The following is a 17,727-nucleotide window of genomic DNA, read 5'->3' as shown; positions in this document are numbered from 1 at the left end:
ACTCATGCTCTCTCTTTCTCTCAAATAAAGGAATCAAATCTTTAAAAAAATTTTTTTGTCAAAGATGTGTGAGGGGTTCTATAGGTCTTCCTGTTAGGGTCCATGAGCAGGAACTATGTTGAAGTATGGGCTTTAGGATCTGGAAGGAATCTGATTGAAGAATCCATCTTGATCGGTTTATGGATGTGGGCACTGAGGACCAAGGAGGATTAGTTGATTTTCCCAAAGTCACACAGTTCAGCACCCAGGTGTACTTGCTTGCTCATTCCTTTCACTACTTCGTGGGCCTCCACTGTACTCTGAAATCCCACCACCAGTTCTGACGAATGAGGAAGGGTGACAAAAAAGGATCTCAGAACAGTTACTGAATAACAGGGACATCCCTTGGGTAGGTTGCTCTCTGCCTTGTGGCTCCAGCCCCAGGGGTCAGGCTGGGAGGCCAATGTGAGACTTAGGACCCAGGGTAACCGGTTGGAGGATACAACCTAAGGTTTTGATGGGCTTCAAGGTGGGGATTTTCCTTGTAGGGTCACCCCCACCCCCACCCCCACCCCCATCACATGAGCCTAATCTTTGGAGTCCTGAAAATCCAGCCTGGGCCACCACCATCTCTCATACAATACACCTTTCACAGGACACTTGAATTTCTTTTTTTTTAAGATTTTATTTATTTGACAGAGCAAGTGTGTGCATAGGAAGGGGGAGTGGCAGAGGCAGAGGGAGAAGCAGACTCCCCACTGAGCAGGGAGCCCGACGTGGGACTTGATCCCAGGACCCTGGGATCATGACCTGAGCAGACACTTAACCAACTGAGCCACCCAGGCACCCCAGGACACTTGAGTTTCATCTGTTGGCCTTCGTGATAACCGTACCAAAGAATGGTCCCATCTTAGATCTGATGTCTTGTGCATTATGTAACCACCATGGTTTACATAGGGCCAGAGAGCCACTCAGAGTACCTCACACCAGACAGGGGCTGGGGCTGGGTCAAGCCCTAGGGTCATGGTGCACCTAAGTGGATACCCCTGCTGGTGTGCTCCCCCCAGCGTAACTTGGACATGGTGCATGCACAGCCATCTTGTGCATCCTGCAGTGTGGGATCTTGTGCTCAGAATTTAGGAGAGGGGTTGGATCACACTGATGATGAGGCAGACACAGATTTTTTTTTTTAAGATTTTTATTTATTTGAGACAGAGAGAATGAGAGAGAGAGAGCACATGAGAGGGGGGAGGGTCAGAGGGAGAAGCAGGCTCCCCGCCGAGCAGGGAGCCCAATGCGGGACTCGATCCAGGGACTCCAGGATCATGACCTGAGCCGAAAGCAGTCGCTTAACCAACTGAGCCACCCAGGCGCCCAGACAGATTTTTTTTAAAATGGTTTCCAAGGTTTGGTTAGTTTGAATCTCCATGACCCCTGATTTCCCTGCGGAGCAAACATGGTAAGGTTGGGGTGGGGCGGGGGTGACTGGTTGACCCAATAGATGGGCAGGCCCAGGCAGGCTGTGGACAAAACACTGAACCGCAGGCCTGGCCCTCCAACATGAACTCGAACATGGTTGGAGCTGGGGACACAGAGCTAAAAGGAAAGGACACAGGCCACTGTCAGGACACACAACCAAAGCTAGGACCCTGCTGACGTGGCAGCCCTCCGCCCTGGCCCCTTACTGCCCCCCACCCCTCTCCCCCGCCTGCCAGCTGCCACCAGGGCTCTGCCCTGTGTCTGCCACACCTGTCACTGCCCGTCCTTGTCCAGGGGGGGCCCCATCAGCCCCTCCTCAGCTACCCGGCACAGCAAGCGGGTAGTGGGGAGGGGAGGGAACATGGAGCGGGGGCCGGTGGTGGGGGCAGGGCTGGGGGCCGGGGCCCAAATCAGGGCGCTGCTAGGCTGCCTGGTCAGGGTGCTGCTCTGGGTGGCCTCTGCCTTGCTGTACTTTGGAAGTGAACAGGCCGCCCGCCTCCTGGGCAGCCCCTGCTTACGGCGCCTCTACCATGCCTGGTTGGCAGCAGTGGTCATCTTTGGGCCCCTTCTGCAGTTCCATGTCAACCCTCGGACTATTTTCGCCAGCCACGGCAACTTCTTCAACATGTGAGTCCACTGGAGGCTGTGGGCGCCGGCTCCCTGCACTCTGGGATCCCAGCTCCCTCCTCCAGGCTTCTGTGGTGCTGCCAGTCTGGACGCTAAAAATAGGCTAAGAGGTTGAGAAATTGGGAGGAGGGGGAGGGGAACAGAGTCCTAGGGTCCAGGGGAAATCAGGAGCAGGGCTGAAGAGGAAATACGGCTCCTCGAAGGCTGAATGGGCCTCTAAGGAGACGGCAAGGTTTAAGTGGCTGGGGGGGGGGGCAGGGAAGAAAGGGAACCAGTGAGGATATGTAGGGCGGGGGACAGAGCAGGGATGGGAACACAGATGGGGTGGAAGATGGGGCGCAGGCGGGTCTCAGTAGCTAGTCTCCCTTCTTCTGTGCCCACAGAAAGTTTGTGAATTCGGCATGGGGCTGGACATGCACCTTCCTGGGGGGCTTCGTGCTGCTGGTGGTGTTCCTGGCTACGCGGCGTGTGGCCGTGACCGCCAGGCACCTGAGCCGGCTGGTGGTGGGGGCGGCAGTGTGGCGGGGGGCCGGCCGGGCCTTCCTGCTCATCGAGGACCTGACTGGCTCCTGCTTCGAGCCTCTGCCCCAAGGCCTGCTGCTGCACGAGCTTCCTGACCGCCGCAGCTGCCTGGCAGCTGGCCACCAGTGGCGGGGCTACACCGTCTCCTCCCACACCTTCCTGCTCACCTTCTGCTGCCTGCTCATGGCCGAGGAAGCCGCAGTGTTCGCCAAGTATCTGGCCCACGGGCTGCCAGCCGGGGCCCCCCTCCGCCTCGTCTTCCTGCTCAACGTGCTGCTGCTGGGCCTCTGGAACTTCTTGCTGCTCTGTACCGTCATCTATTTCCACCAGTACACCCACAAGGTGGTGGGTGCCGCGGTGGGCACCTTTGCCTGGTACCTCACCTATGGCAGCTGGTATCATCAGCCCTGGTCTCCAGGGAGCCCGGGCCACGGGCTCTTTCCTCGGCCCCACTCCAGCCGCAAGCATAACTGAAAGAAATAAAGGCAAACCTGGCCTACCTCGGGCTCTGCTCATCATTTGGTTGGGGGGACTCAGAAAGGGTGGGAAGGGTAAGAAGGGAGTCAGGCAGTCTCTCGCGCGTCCCTCAGCCATTCTTTGCTTGCTCTCCATCCTTCCTGCTGTCCTTTCAAGTCTCCCAGTCCTCGCAGACTTCAAGCTCTCTGGGGGGCTCAGATATCAAGGACCGGCCATGCCAGAGCAGGTAAGAGTGCCCGTCGGTATAGGCAGCACTCCTGCTAAGCAGGTGCTTCGTCTCCAGCCTGGTTGATTGGTTTTTTCTGCCTCCTTCACTGAATTCCCCCTTCCACCTTCCTTAAGGGCCTGCCTGTCTGGGCACATTTACTTAATAGGTCTTTATTGAGCCAAGCATAGTTCCACGCCTTGTGAATAAGGAAGACAAGGTTCCTGCTGTTTGGGGGCTGGTGGGTTAATGGGGGAAGCAGATGAGAAACTCACAAATAACAGCAAACACTCCTCTTGCGCTTACTATGTTTCAGGCAGCGTTCTAAGTGTCTCTAAGCTCTTCCTATAAATCAAGACATTAAGCCCTCATAACAACAACACCACTATCAGGTGGGTTTGGTAACGTTTCTACTGTACAGTTGTGAAAACTGAGGCACAGAGGTTAAGTGGCTTGTTCACAGCTAGTAGATATCAAAGCCAGGATTATAAACCCAGGCAGTAAGGGTCCATTGTCTGTGCTCTAAACAGAGGACCAGCAACTACAGCCCTCCTGTGGCCAGATTTTGTATGGCCTGAGAGTTAAGAAAGGTTTTTACATTTTTAATGGTTGGAAAAAAAAAAAAGAAGAAGAAGAATATATCATGGTATGTGAAAATTACACAGAATTCAAATTCCAGTGTCCATAAAGAAAGTTTTACTGGAACCTGGCCCTGCTAATTCATTTAGGTATGGCTGTTTACCTGCTCTAAGGGCAGAGGTGAGTAGTTACTACAGACACCATATGGCCCACGAGAGCCTGAAATGTTTACTATCTGGCCTTTTACAGAAAAAGTTTGCCAACCCCTGGTCTAAACCACACTATCCCTCCAAAATAAACTGGCTAATATCAGAGAGCTCCAGTGCTATGAATGTACTACAACAGGCTGGTTTGTAATAGAGACTTGGCAGGGAGGTACTTTATAAAGGATGATGGAGAGAGTTCCCTCTGGAGAGGTGATATTTAAGCTGAGAACCTAAGCTGAGAACCTAACGACAACCCGAGGCGGGGAAAGGGTGTGTCAGGCAAAGGGATCGGTAAGGCCAAAGTACCTGAGACAGGAATGAATGCTGACATTGGGTTTAAGCAACAATGGAAGGCCCAGCTATTTGCAAGTGTAAGGGAAGGGGGAAAGCAGTGGAAAGTGAGGTTGCAGAACAGGGGCCAGGCAGGCCAGGCAAGCCTTCTGGGCCGGGAAAGCCCTTTAGATTTCATTCTAAGGTCAACAGGAAACTGAGAGAGAGCTTTAAGCCAGACAGAGTCTGTGTGGAGAGTATAGGGGGGGTTGTAGTCCACAACATGGGTCAGGAGGGAGCTGACCGGGGCCTGGGTTGGAGTGGTGACAGCGTCTGAATGTCACCACATGGGCCAGACGATGCCCGTGGAGCCAGGACTAGGCAAGGGAGGCCAGAAAAGATGGAAGAGCGCCAGATAAGGCTTATCACCGTCCCAGGCCGAACAGGGACAGAAGAGAACCAGAGGAGTCCGGAGGCAGGGAGATGGGAGGAGGGCACTGGCTCCGGGAGGCGGGAAGGCGGGCCCGCGGTGCGTGGGGAGGCTGGGCGTGGAAAGAAGCGTGTGTGGGGGTGATAGTGGCAGTAGGCTGGGAGACGAAAGGCGGGAAGCGAGGAGGCGGGGAGGGAGAGGCTGGGCTTCGGGAGCAGGGCGGGAGGGGGAGGCAGGCTGGGACGGGCCGCCGGGCGGAGGAGGCGGTGGCAGCGCTCCTCTCGGCCTCCAGGGGGAGCCCGGCCGCGGCTGCCGCCCTCCGCCCCCTCCCCTCCGGCTCTGGCCCCGCCCCCTCCAGTACCTCGGCTGCCCGGCTACCCAGGAAGGCCGTGCGGGTGGCGAGCGCTGCTTTCGCTTTCTCTTCCCCGTACACACTCCGCTTCTCGTGCGGCGCTAGGCCCCCCTCCCCGGCCATGGCCACGCTCAGGGTCCAGCCTGAAGCCCAAGCCAAGGTGAGCGCTGCGGGTTCGAGGAGGGGCCCGTTAGGGAGGCGTGGCTCCGAAAGGCTGCAGGCGTCCGTGACCGGCCCCCCGGCCCCCGTCGCGGGTTGGGGTCGTGGTCGATCGGAGCCCACGTGAGCCTCGGTGCCAGGAGCACCTGCGCCCTGGCCGGGGGAGACAGGCGAGGTCCGCGTGCCGGGAGAGGCCAGGAGGTCGAGGTTCAGCGGGGTGCGGTGAAGCGGAGAGCTGGCGTGGAGGGGAAGTCCGCTGGCGCGGGGCCCCGGGCCACACACAGACAGGGTGCCGGAGCTGCCCTGCCACCTCATGGCTTTTCCCACGGGAGGGCCCCCGGCCCACTCCACAGGGTACGCCGTTCCTGCCCCAGTCGCAGAGGCTCTTACACCCCTCCTTGTACAGCCCAGGAGACCCGAGGGATCTGTTCTCACTTGGACCATTCGCCCTCCACCGCCAGGAATGTTCTCATCCCCCACATCCAGCCCCACGGGGATTCACTTCACCCTCCCCAACCCCACGGGATGCATTCCACCCTTCCCCAGGTCAGGCCCTACACAACCCTAAGGGAATGGTCCTCATATGAACTGGCCATAAAGCCAGGTGTCTGAAGGGCTGCCTGTGTCCCACAGGTGGACGTGTTCCGTGAAGACCTGTGTACCAAGGTAAGACCTGCCCCATCAACACCCCACTCCTACCCAACTCCCACGGCTCAACCCTTCCCTGCTGGGCAGCGGCAGCCCTGCTTCACTGCCAGGAAGAACATGTGATTCTGACCCCCATCTTCCCCCACCCCCACCTCACACACAGACAGAGAACCTGCTGGGGAGCTACTTCCCCAAGAAGATTTCTGAGTTGGATGCATTTTTAAAGGTACTGGGGGCAGCAGAAAGCTAGAGAATAGGGGTCAAGGGGGGCGTCTGGGGAGCCATGAGAGTGAGGCCTCTCGAGAGGGATGCCTTTGCCTCCAGCTCTCCTCCCACCCTGCACCAGGAGCCTGCTCTCAACGAAGCCGACCTGAGCAATCTGAAGGCCCCGTTGGACATCCCAGTGCCTGATCCAGTCAAGGAGAAAGAGAAAGAGGAACGGAAGAAACAGCAGGAGGCAAGCCGGGAAGAGCTGGGAGGAGGGACCCAACCATGGGAAAAATCAACCTTAGGCCTGAGTGCCAAGAGCCCCTCTCTCCCTGCAGAAGGAAGACAAAGATGAAAAGAAGAAAGGGGAAGACGAAGACAAAGGTACCACCATGAATGGACTTGAGTCTCACCTCCTAGGAGCTCTTCCCCAGGGATTGCTCTTCCCTGCCCTCACACAGTCCCAGCCTGGTGACTGACCCATTGCCCACTGCCTAGGTCCTCCCTGTGGCCCAGTGAACTGCAATGAGAAGATCGTGGTCCTCCTTCAGCGTCTAAAGCCTGAGATCAAGGATGTCATTGAGCAGCTCAACCTGGTGAGCCCTCCCACTCCCACCCCCAGGCTTCAGACCTAACCCTTTGTCCTCCTTGGTCCCTATCAGGTAGGGCTTAGCACCAGCTGGGTCTCAGCAGGAGAGAGCACAGCAAATGAAGCCAGAATTGTAGGCCCTGGGGCTTAGGACGGACTTGGCATAACTCCCCCCGATCGTGGGCAGGGAAGCAGAGGACAGGAACCTGGGAAGTAGGTTGGGAGCTGTTGTGGCTTTGATGCCTTTCCCTCCTCCCAGGTCACCACCTGGTTGCAGCTGCAGATACCTCGGATTGAGGATGGGAACAATTTTGGAGTGGCTGTCCAGGTGAGAGCGCTACCCCACTCCTCTGCCCTCCTTACTGCTCCAGTCCATGCTGCTTTCCACTTTCCCCCTTGCATTCTTTCCCCAGGAGAAGGTGTTTGAGCTGATGACCACCCTTCACACCAAGCTGGAAGGCTTCCACACTCAAATCTCCAAGTGAGTGACTGCCCACCTACACGTGCATGCACACTCCACCTTTGCCTTGGACAGAGGCCTGGGCTCCCTCTTCCTTCTCCCACTCCATACCCTTCTACTTCCTACAGGTATTTCTCTGAACGGGGCGATGCTGTGACCAAAGCAGCCAAGCAGCCCCACGTGGTAGGTGAGGCCCAAGTCAGGGTGCATGGTGGGGGAAGGACACATCTGAAGTCAGACCTGACCCAAGACTCCCACAGGGTGATTATCGGCAGCTGGTGCACGAGCTGGATGAGGCAGAGTACCGGGACATCCGGTTGATGGTCATGGAGATCCGCAACGCTTATGTGAGGAAGCGAGGGGGTGGGGGACAGAGGGAGCTTTCCTAGGCCACCTACTCCCTGAGAGGCTGGGGGTGAAGGGTCACAGAACTTAGCTTCTCCATAAGGCTAGAAATGGGGCACAGGAGCCACTGGGGGCCTGTGGCTGACCCCCACTCCTCTCTGGCCCTGTAGGCTGTGTTATATGACATCATCTTGAAGAACTTCGAGAAGCTTAAGAAGCCCAGGGGAGAAACAAAAGGAATGATCTATTGAGAGCCTTCTCTCATTCCGTAATGGGTCCAGCAGAGACCTTCCTATCTTTTACAGAGGACTCCAGACTTTCCCCAACTTCAGCCTGTTGAGGTTTCTCCCTCCCCTTGCCTCCCAGGCATAATAAATAGTCATACCATTGTCCTTCAACCCAAGTCTCTTTATTGGATCCTGACCCTTTCCCTCCCCCACCCCCCCAGCCCTGGCTCAGGTATTTCCATTGGTGGGACCCACCCACTGGGTGATTTGGGTGTTCAGCTGCTGGTTGGTCCAGTCCTGCCGGATGTCGTCAAGGTGGCAGTCAAAGTCCACAAGGTGCTGGTGGGCCCGGCCCTCCAGTAGTGCTCCCACCATCTGCCGTGACTCTTCCCAGTCCCTCCACATCACTCTGAAATAATAACCCCCATGGAGGTCAAACTCAGCAGGGGGCCAGACACTTGGCAGAGGTTAGCATCTAGACAAGGACCCTTGGGGCAAGATCAAGGACAGAGGAGGCCCAGGAGCTGTGGGCTTCCAAGAAGAGGTGAAGGGAGTGGGGCACTCACAAGTTCTTGTCCTTGGGGACCCAGCGGGGACCATGGTTTTCCAGGACGATGACGGGGGGCACATGAGGCTGAGGCACCAGTTTCTGATTATCCAACTGTGCAGACAAGGAAGGTCTGGTGAGGGTTTCAAGGATTCCCCTTTCCTACTTTCTCACCAACTCCCCACCGTGAAACCCAAACCTCACCATAATAAGGACTGCACCAGGGAAGAATTCTGCAATCCGCCCAGCGATTTTCAAGGCCAGAGGCCCAGCGCTGTATGGAGGAAAGATCAGAGGAGTGAGGAGCTGACCATGGGTAGACCCTGTTCATCTGAGCTGGACCCCCCAGGTCTCCTAGATGATGGCGCAGTGGTGGCCTTTCCCTGTAGCAGGTCTGGGGGGTCAGGCCTGCTTGAAGCTTCATACACAACTGCTTAATGCTTGAGTGCAGTGGAAAACAGGTGCTCAGATTGTTGGTCAAGGTGGAGATCAAAGGTGATCTTTTGGGAGGGTAATTTGGCATAATTTAAACAGTATATGCTGACCCAGAAATTCCACTTATAAATAATTTACTGTAATAATTGTACAGTGTCTGTATTAACAAAAAATGGGAAACAATATCAATGTTTAAGGCATTAAATAAATCATGGTACTTCCATACTCATACTATATAGCTGTTAGGATAAGGTAAATCTTGGTGTAGAGATGGAAAAATGGCAGATATTTACTAAGTGAGGTGAGAAAAGCAAATTACAAAACTGTGTATAATTTGATCCAGATACATGATTAATATGTAAGTAGATAACGTTTTCTATATATAAGGACATTTCCTTTTTTTTTTTTTTTTCCCCCAAAGTTGCTGGTTGGGCTTCCTCTGTGTTCTTTCAGCACTTGGCAGGGGTCACCTCAGTTAAAGCCAGGTGTCAGCCTGTTATTGATACACAGCTATGCTCCCCACCCCCACCACAGCTCCTCCAGGGAGCTCCTTCATATTTCTTTATATTCCCTCACTCCAGTACCCAGCCTAGTGCCTGGTGGATATAGTCCCTGCTCCTAAGCATTTGACGAAGGAAAGATGAAAGGAATGACCAAGAGTTCTCTTGATCCCCCATCCCATAACCCTTAGCCTTCTGCCTCTGGCTACTCCACTCACCTCTGGTCGTCCAGAGCTGCATTGGCATGATAGTACCCAGCCACTACCAGACCGGCCTGCGCGCCCCACGCATCCACCTGCCGTGGGAAAGGGGCCATCAGAAACTCAATCGTGCCGCCCGCCCTGTAGGTGCGCACTGCTGCCAAGAGGCCGGGGATGGGCTTGGGCTAGGGGTGTTAGGGGGTTTCGCGGTGGTCGGTGGGCGTCCAGCGGCGGCACCTGGTTGAGGGCGACCTCCAGCATGACGGACAGGGCCAGATGGCTGTGGAACAGGGGCACACAGTCGGTGAGACACAGACATTCTCCCGACCGCGGAGCGGGCGCCAGCAACAGCCCGTTGACGGCGGCGTGCGGGTACCGGGCGGCGTGCAGACACATCTTCACGTAGGCCCGGGCCGAGATCTCCACCTCCCCCATGGCCAGCGGGGCCCCAGCTCGCGTCCGCGAAGCTCCCTCCCCGGCGCCTTCCTTGGCCCTTCGCTCTGCCCCCTCACTTAGATTCGGCAGTGACGCTGACTCCGCGCGAAGGCAGCCCGCCGGCTCCCGGGGACCTGGGTCCCGGCGCCCGGCCCCCCACCTGGCCCAGAACGCGACGGTCCGGATTGCATGCTGCAGCGCCGAACTCCGCCTCCGCCCGCCCCCGGCTAGCGGCCGCAGATCCTCGCGGGTCTGGGGGACTCCCGGCCCGCTGCGGTAAGCAGCACCCGCTTCGGGAGTCCCGCCCACGTGGTGCTCTTTGATAGGCTCAAAGGTTCTCATTTTGCCCAATCACCGGCCGCGTCCAAACCTTGCCCCGCCTTTGTCTCCCGCGAACTGGAAAGAACCCACAACTGAAAACTAAAGAGAACTGCCCGCACGCTGATTGGCTAGGCTACTCGACTTCGGTCCGGGATTGCAGGATGGCTTCGTCTGACACCTGTGCCGCCCGCCCCCGCAGGCCCAGCAAAGCCAGGAGGTTGGAGCGCGCGCTCCGCGTGGGGTGTCCCAGAGCGCTCGATCTCCGAACCTGGACACAAGCGCACTGCCTTGCTCCTACTATGGAATGAATGGATTTGTACTCTAGGCCAGCTCCGTCACTGATGAGCCCTGTTACCTTTGCCACTACAGGATATCTGGCCCTTGGTTTCCTTAATGTAGTCTCTGCAGAAATAAAGGCGGCAATTGGCTGAAGGAGGGGGAAAGAGGACAAAAAAATTCACAGACCCATCTTTCCCTTAATGTCCTGCGGTATAATTTCCTTCAACATAATGCCTTGGGAGCGTTTTTCCCCTTGTCAGCTCTTGAGAAGGAGTCCCACCATTCACCCATAATGAATGAAACCTCACTCCCTCTCCAGGCTTGCACTGAGCTGATGATGAGTGTTGTTCTTTCGTCTTTCCCTGATCTCAGCCCCGGAGCTTTCTCCTTGCTCAGGTTTCAGTCCAAAGCCTGATTATTCCTATAAGGGGTCTGTGCAAATGCCACTTCTTCCAGGAAGCACTCACGAGCCCCCCAGATGTTTGAAATAATCTTGTGAAATCCCCAAATACAGGCTATCTGTATGGCTGTCACGACATGTCACAATTTCCACCCTGTTCTTCAGGATGACTTCTTAAGAACAGGATGGGTTTCCCATTCATCTTTGGCTTCATGGCATCCCCTCTCTTTCCTGCCACCACATTCACATTTGGTGTCTGGACATAGGTGACACTCAATAAATGCCTTCTGAATGAATGACACACACCAGAGATAATTCACACAAAGCATAGGTCATTTATTATTATTGTTATTATTTTCTTTTTCTGGCCCTTGACTAGTACATAGACGGCTTCTCTTCACCCTTTGGGTTGATGATTTTCTCTAGGTTGCTGCTGATGATATGATAAAGCTCAGCCTGGAAGAAGGCCAGAAGGGTGGCAGTCAGGTTCTTGGCTTCTCCCCCGTCCCCCTCAACCATCTCCCATAGGGGCTTACTCCACACTCACATAGAAGGCCCTCAGGTCCAGCACCATGGCCCTGAGCTCCCCATAGGCTGCCTCATCTCGCTCATGCACCAGGGCCCGATAATCCATCTGGGATGTGGGAGGCAAAGCTGAGTCAGCTCCATGGGAGGTTGGGACATTAATCTGGTTTCCTCATATAGGGAATAGGTAACTTGAGGATGAGCCCCTTCTCAGCACTAAGAAATGGAATCCCACAGGATCAAGCCGAGAAAGGGGTCCAGGTTTTTGAAGCCCAAATCAGTTTTTCTAGCCAATGCTCTTGGCTTAGTATTTTCCACATTGGGAAAGTCAGAAAACAGACAAGGAAGACCTCTAGTCCCTCTTCCTTGCCCCACCCCCAGCCAGCCTCAGCTAAAAGCCTGGTGACTATCTACTCACTACATGAGTCTCCTTAGAGGCCTTGGCCACAGCATCCCCGCGTTCTGAGAAGTACCTGCCAAAAGCAAGGGAATAAACACAGGAACGGGTAGTGAGAGAGAGATACTCCCTCAGATCCTTCCCAGAGCCCCCTATTGTCCTGATGGGACTGCCCAGCTTTGGGAATCCCAAAGAAATGTCCCTGCAGCACCCCTGTGCTGGCCCTCCAGCTGCCCTCACTTGGAAATGGTTGTCTGGAAGGCTTCTACTTTTGTCTTGACTGCATTTACCCTCTCCAGCACCTTCTCCTGTGATTAAAAAAGAGAAAGAGAGAGAGATGGGAGGCAAGAAAAACACTTCATCTCCTCCCTCCTTCACCCACCATCTTCCTCCTCCTCCCAGGTCATATCTAGTTCCTATCTCTCACTCCCCAAGTCTCTCCCTGCTCTCAATGTCCTCATACACCCTTTTCTTACCTGGATTGCCACCCCAAAGTCATTTCCATCCTCAATCTTGGGGATCAGGTGCTGGATCCATGTGATCACCTAAATTATGATCGTGGAGGAAATCATTCAACAAACTTACTGGGTTTTTCCTTTTACTGCCACTTCTTAATAACAGCTATATTTATTTATTTATTTTTAAGGTTTATTTATTTATTTGAGAGAGAGAGAGAGCAAGCACAAGCAGGGGGAGCAGCAGAGGGAGAGGGAGAAGAAGGCTCCGCATCGAGCAGGGAGCCCGACTCGGGGCTCAATCCCAGGACCCTGAGCCAAAGGCAGACGCTTTAGCTGACTGAGCCACCCAGGCGCCCCTAACTGAGGATTTATTAAGTGCCAGGCACTGTGCTACATATATATATCTCATTTAATCTTCACAGCAGTTTTTTAAGATACATATTTTTATTGTACCCACTCAATAGATGAAAAAACTGAGTCACAGAGTGTCCAAGGAACTTCCTTAAGGTAAGCAGCGAGGTAAGTGATGGAGTCAGAATTGGAGCCCAAGCAGTCTCTAGGGCCCAAGCTCTTAAACCAACTCATGATGGCACAACAGCTGCACTGTGTACCTGGTACAGAGGTGGGTTCTGACACCATGGAGGTGGATACAGCACAGTCTCTTGATTACAGAGGGATACCACTGTGATATCAGAGGTCTAGCAGAATGAGAACACAAGGCATCGAAACCCAAAGCACAGAGGAAGCTTCCTATGTCAGGAATAGGTCCTTGAATGGAGGACTTGCATCTCTCAAGGAGACTAGGGCCGGGCCTGGCTAGTCTTCCCTTTCTCTTTCTCGCAGTTCCCAGGCTTACCAGAATGCATTTTTCTTTGAGAGTCCAGACTTCTGGCTTAACCAGGGCAAGGAGGACAAGAACCTTCTCATTTCCAGGGAGAAAGCCACACTTGGGAACTGTGAAAAAGAGGGCATTCAGGCCCCTTCTCATCCAGCAGGCAATGTGTCGTTTCCTCTTCCCTAGCCACCCCTTCCTCTCTTACCTTCTTTCTTTTCCTGCTTATCTGTTTCCATCTAAGGTAAAAAGGGGGACAGTGGCTTTAGAAAAGTCTTGGAGGCTGGAGAGCCATCATCTCCACCTGGTTTATAGTCTAAGCCCTGCACCCCGAGTGTCTCACCTCATCATCCTTGGGTGGGGGGTCTGGGATGGGGATGTCCAGTGGGGCCCGGAGAGAGGTCAGGTCAGCAACATTGAGGGAGTCCTCCTGCACAGAGCTCACTGTCAGTGGCTGCCCAGCCTATTCCCCTCATTCTGAGTCACAGCCTTCCCTCCACACAGCCCACCCAACCCTCTGCCCAGGCTCAGGCCTCACGCCACCCCAACGGTTCCAGTCCACCACTCATAACTGTTCTCTGCATGCTGAGCCCAGTTGTTATCTAGAGGGAGGTGGGTGGAGAGGACAGAGGCCTTGGGATGGGGTGGGAGGGGCCCATACTACTCACTTGCAAGAGCTGATTCAGGTGTATGATTTTCTGTGGCAAGAAACTGTAGAGGAACTCCTCTGCCTGTGGGTTACATTGCAAGGGTGGGGAATCTCAGAAGACGCTCCAGAGGTGTCTGAGAAGTAGGACTGGAAGGGTCCTTGTAAATCATTGATTCCAATACTTACAAATAAGGAAATTGAAGCCATGAGAAGTGAAGGGACTTGCCCAAGCTGGGAAGTGGCAGAACCATGGTTAGGACTTTGGGGCCACAGCTTTTCCCTCCACACCAAAAGAGGGGAGAGGAAGCAGCAGAGGTGGAGAGAATATTAAGAGGAGGCAAATTAAAGGTAGAGATCAATAATTAGGAGCCTCGGGTGAAGGTTTGATAAGGGAAGTAGGGCCCAGGGTGGGTTTGGGGGTCACTCTGAGAGGTTGCTGCCCTCAAGTACTGGTCTAAGATTCCGAGTCAAATCGCTTGAATCTAGAAGACTTACCTCCTGGAAAAGATTTTGCCTGAAGACATCCACCTGCACAGAGAGCAGTACCCGGATGTTGGTTAAGGGTCTCAGTAGTCAAGAGTAAGATCCCACCCACAAAGGGATGCCCTCCAACTTGGCTCAGGCCTTTCCTACCACAAGCCAGATTTCCCTGGAAGCTCAGGCTCAGTACAGACACTGGCCAGAGGGCAGGAATCTGGGAATCCCCCGGCAGAAGTGAAAGCACTAAGGAGAGGTTGGGGGAGTTCTCTGGCACGGCCTTGGTCCCCTGGAGTACCCAGCCTGGCCTCCCGATCCCCCATTACCTGTTTGCGGGCTTCCCCGCTCAGGCGCACCCCACTAGGCTTGGCCATGCTGCTCCAGTTGCAAGATCTCCGGTCTCCCGGCTCGCCGCCTGGCCTTTCGCTTTCACTCCCCGCGTCCAGGCCCGCCCCCCTCAGCCCCGCCCCCTTCCTTCTTTGCCCCCTCCCTCTGGCAGGCCGCAAACCGTAGGCAGCCCCTCAGTCATTCTCGGCCTGCTGCGACTAGTAGAGGCGGTGCGGACTCGGTCACAGGCCCAGGGGCTGTCCGAGGGAGGGGCTAGGATAAAAGCGGGACCGCGGCTACCGAACATGGGCTGTCCCTCGGAGAAGGGGGGGCTTCCAGGGAGGGGTCAGGGCGGTCCCAGGAAAGTCCAGGGTTGAGTGGGAGGGGTAGGAAAGTGGGAAAGGGGGTGTTCAGTGGTGGGGCTCCCCCTAGAAGTCTCCACTGCAGGGAGGGGCTCGAGAGGGATCAGAGTGGAAGTGGGAGGGAGGGCCGGGGGCTGAGAAGGTCTAGTAGGAATATGGAAGGGAGCAGTCTTGGGGGATCCCTCTAGGAGGGCGCCCTGCCTTCAAGACCGACGAGGGAAGGGGCAGGACTCGCTTGAGGGGCCCAGACCGGCCAAAGCTGAGTCCCGGCAGAGTGGAGCTTCCCCGGTGGGGACCGGAGCGAGGCCGACTGATCTAAATAGAGAAGGCTTTGAGGGAAATAAGGTAACCCCGCGCCTAGGGCCATCCGGAAAGGGGCGGAACCAGCCTAGAGAAGGGCGGGGAAGAGCGCTAGTTCGGCGTTTAAGGCCCAGATGCTCTCTGGGGGAGGAGCCAGGGACCATTTGTCCTTCTCATTGGCTGGGCCCTGGCTTCCCTCTTGGCCACGCCTCCTAGTTTCCTGACCCCACCCTGTCCTAACCTTAAAGCCCTCCCCTTCCCCTGAAATCAGGTCGCAATCCCGCCCTCTTTGCTAGTGCTTCCTGTTCCCGGCTAACCCTGGCGCGGGGCCCGGGGCCTAAAACTGACCGTGGCCTGAGTGACCTGGGGCGGCTTCGCCGACCGAGTCGGGCCGCGAAGCCGGACACCAGGCGGGAGGGGTGGCGCTCAGGCCGCGCACAGCCTGCGCCAGGTCCCGGCGGGCCACGGGGCTGGGGTTGACTCCTGTCTCAGGATGCCGGGGGAGGAGGAGGAGCGGGCCTTCCTGGCGGCCCGCGAGGAGCTGGCGAGCGCCCTGAGGAAGGATTCCGGGCAGGTGTTTTCCATGGAGCAACTCCGGCCGCTATTGGTCACATCCCTGCCTCCAGCAGCCCGCTACCTGCAGCTGGACGCTGCACGCCTGGTCCGCTGCAATGCTCATGGGGAGGTGAGGCCCGGCCCCGCTCGGGAGGGGGACAGAGGACCTGAGCCCAGGGCGGGGCTCACAGCTCTGCGCTCTCTGACTGCTCTCAGCCCCGAAACTACCTCAACACCCTGTCCACGGCCCTGAACATCCTGGAGAAATATGGCCGCAACCTCCTCAGCCCTCAGCGGCCCCGGTACTGGCGCGGGGTCAAGTTTAATAACCCTGTCTTTCGCAGTACGGTGGATGCTGTGCAGGTGAAGTCCCTGGGCCCCTTATGGGAGGAGGGGACTTGGCCTGGCCTGGGGGGTTGGTTAGAAAGGGCGGAGGCTGTGCTTAATGGGAAGGGGTCCAGCCCTTTTGGGAAGGGGGCCTGGTGGATGGTGACTGGTTTGAATGTGTGGTAGGGGGGCCGGGACGTTCTGCGATTGTATGGCTACACAGAAGAGCAACCAGATGGGTTGAGTTTCCCTGAGGGGCAGGAAGAGCCAGATGAGCACCAAGTAGCTACAGTCACACTGGAAGTACTGCTGCTTCGGACAGAGCTCAGCCTGCTGTTACAGGTGAGATGCTGAAGTGTCTCTAGTCCTGAGGACTTAAATACTAGGTCTGGGGAGCCCACCCTCACTCCCACAGGCAGTCTGGGGACCGTCATGCTGCTGAACCGTGGGCTTAGTACCCATAGCAACCTGGGAACTCCCCATACTGGTCTTCCTGTGGATGTTGGGAGACCAGGGCTTTGAGGGAGGGCCTTGTCCTAGGACTCCAGGTGGGAACTTTTCTTACCTTGTTTGCAGAATACTCACCCAAGACAACAAGCCCTAGAGCAGCTGCTGGAAGACAAGGTTGAGAATAATGTAAGGAAGGTAGGGATGGGGCTCTAAGACCTGATGACCAAAGGGGACAGGGGTTGTGGGACTGTGTCCCCAAACCCTTGCCCTGACCTTTTCTTCTCAGATACTGCAGCTCTCAGAGTTTGCCCCCTTACTGAGAGAGATTGCTCCTGGCCCCCTCACCACACCCTCTGCCGCAGGTATTATTCATCCTGTAATGGGGAGTGGGGCGGTTTCTAGTAGACCATATTGATGGAAATTTGGGGCCCTCCTCTGTTTATCTTCTTGTCTTCTTAAAAGAAATTAAAATTGTTTCCTTGGGTCTGGATATGTTGAAAAGTAGTCTGTGATTTGTACCCTCCCACCGTAAATTCAGATGGAACGTGGTCTTTTTCAGAAAGATGTTCAATTTTTTTCTCTCCTGTTCTCCAGGCTCCACTCCTGGGCCCTGCTTCCTCTGTGGCTCTGCTCCTGGCACACTGCACTGTTCAACCTGTAAACAGGCCTTATGCCCAGCTTGTGATCGCCTATTCCATGGACACCCATCCCGTTCCCATCACCTCCGCCAGACCCTGCCTGGGGCCCCCCAGGCCACCCGCCTGACCCCCAGGTGAGAGATCTTCTCTTCTGGGTAGGAGTGAAGTTGAGAGAACTTACAGTGGTTTGAGTATCTACTGGATGTCAGTTTCTATGCTGAAGACTGTTTCATGTAAGACAAGCAGCCAGTTATTGCCCTCCACAAGGTCACAGACATACATATCAAGCAAGTGTCAGTCACAGCAAGATATATTATTATGTTGTGCAAATAGATAGGAACAGGAGGAACCTAGCCTAAAGGATCAGCTCAATCGGTAGGACTTTTTCTTTTTTTTGTTAAGATTTTATTTAAGGGGAGGGGGGTGGGGGGATGCGTTAGCCTGGTGGTGGGTATTGAGGATGGCTCGTGTTGTAATGAGCACTGGGTGTTGTACACAAACAATGAATCAGGGAACAGTATATCAAAAACTAATGAAGTACTGGGGCGCCTG

The 17,727-nt window shown here is 55.4% G+C and overlaps 5 protein-coding genes across 13 annotated transcripts in view; 3 read left to right on the top strand and 2 right to left on the bottom strand.

Annotated features, from left to right (window-relative positions):
• Window positions 1-1,285: 1,285 nt before the first annotated feature.
• Window positions 1,286-3,106, top strand: FITM1 (fat storage inducing transmembrane protein 1). The gene is made up of 2 exons (XM_006738651.3): window positions 1,286-2,085; window positions 2,469-3,106. Exons 1-2 carry the CDS (start codon window positions 1,820-1,822, stop codon window positions 3,079-3,081), a joined length of 879 nt encoding a protein of 292 aa, XP_006738714.1. The 5' UTR covers window positions 1,286-1,819; the 3' UTR covers window positions 3,082-3,106.
• A 2,019-nt stretch (window positions 3,107-5,125) lies between these two features.
• PSME1 (proteasome activator subunit 1) lies at window positions 5,126-7,932 on the top strand. 2 transcript variants are annotated; one of them, XM_081830712.1, is made up of 12 exons: window positions 5,126-5,286; window positions 5,692-5,831; window positions 5,919-5,951; window positions 6,097-6,159; window positions 6,280-6,390; window positions 6,479-6,524; window positions 6,639-6,736; window positions 6,989-7,057; window positions 7,143-7,210; window positions 7,318-7,372; window positions 7,450-7,536; window positions 7,705-7,932. In XM_081830712.1, the coding sequence occupies exons 2-12, from the start codon at window positions 5,811-5,813 to the stop codon at window positions 7,783-7,785; spliced, it is 732 nt and encodes a 243-aa protein (XP_081686838.1). In that variant the 5' UTR covers window positions 5,126-5,286; window positions 5,692-5,810; the 3' UTR covers window positions 7,786-7,932. The 2 variants fall into 2 exon arrangements, with proteins under 2 accessions (XP_081686838.1, XP_006738716.1); XM_006738653.2 differs by lacking the exon at window positions 5,692-5,831 and having other exon boundaries at window positions 5,127-5,286.
• Window positions 7,711-10,240, bottom strand: EMC9 (ER membrane protein complex subunit 9). 2 transcript variants are annotated; one of them, XM_081830715.1, is made up of 6 exons: window positions 10,039-10,240; window positions 9,681-9,723; window positions 9,462-9,538; window positions 8,513-8,582; window positions 8,328-8,422; window positions 7,711-8,170 (listed from the first exon to the last, which is right to left on the bottom strand). In XM_081830715.1, exons 1-6 carry the CDS (start codon window positions 10,218-10,220, stop codon window positions 7,990-7,992), a joined length of 648 nt encoding a protein of 215 aa, XP_081686841.1. In that variant the 5' UTR covers window positions 10,221-10,240; the 3' UTR covers window positions 7,711-7,989. The 2 variants fall into 2 exon arrangements, with proteins under 2 accessions (XP_081686841.1, XP_006738715.1); XM_006738652.2 differs by having other exon boundaries at window positions 9,681-10,178.
• Window positions 10,241-11,193: 953 nt separating this feature from the next.
• PSME2 (proteasome activator subunit 2) lies at window positions 11,194-14,690 on the bottom strand. The gene is made up of 11 exons (XM_006738657.3): window positions 14,543-14,690; window positions 14,235-14,267; window positions 13,759-13,821; window positions 13,434-13,520; window positions 13,299-13,329; window positions 13,115-13,212; window positions 12,277-12,345; window positions 12,041-12,108; window positions 11,822-11,876; window positions 11,426-11,512; window positions 11,194-11,334 (listed from the first exon to the last, which is right to left on the bottom strand). Exons 1-11 carry the CDS (start codon window positions 14,588-14,590, stop codon window positions 11,254-11,256), a joined length of 720 nt encoding a protein of 239 aa, XP_006738720.1. The 5' UTR covers window positions 14,591-14,690; the 3' UTR covers window positions 11,194-11,253.
• Window positions 14,691-14,752: 62 nt separating this feature from the next.
• RNF31 (ring finger protein 31) overlaps window positions 14,753-17,727 on the top strand; it is a 12,016-nt gene continuing 9,041 nt past the window's right edge. For 3 of the 7 annotated variants that reach the window (XR_014148547.1, XM_031033871.2, XM_081830691.1), the window contains exons 1-6: window positions 14,753-15,890; window positions 15,977-16,123; window positions 16,274-16,429; window positions 16,664-16,732; window positions 16,824-16,899; window positions 17,132-17,309. Coding sequence is in view for 6 of the 7 variants with exons in the window: in XM_031033871.2 (XP_030889731.2) it covers window positions 15,699-15,890; window positions 15,977-16,123; window positions 16,274-16,429; window positions 16,664-16,732; window positions 16,824-16,899; window positions 17,132-17,309 (818 nt within the window). In the remaining variant the exon portion in view is untranslated. The remainder of the gene's footprint in view (window positions 15,891-15,976; window positions 16,124-16,273; window positions 16,430-16,663; window positions 16,733-16,823; window positions 16,900-17,131; window positions 17,310-17,727) is intronic. The other 4 variants (XM_031033869.2, XM_031033870.2, XM_006738659.3 and 1 more) reach the window with 4 other exon arrangements.

This window comes from Leptonychotes weddellii, chromosome 9, assembly GCF_054177405.1.
Source record: "Leptonychotes weddellii isolate Sample4059 chromosome 9, ASM5417740v2, whole genome shotgun sequence".
In the NCBI taxonomy this organism is placed as follows: Eukaryota; Metazoa; Chordata; class Mammalia; order Carnivora; family Phocidae; genus Leptonychotes; species Leptonychotes weddellii.
Note: the sequence above shows the minus strand (reverse complement) of the source record. Positions and strands in the feature narration are given on the sequence as shown.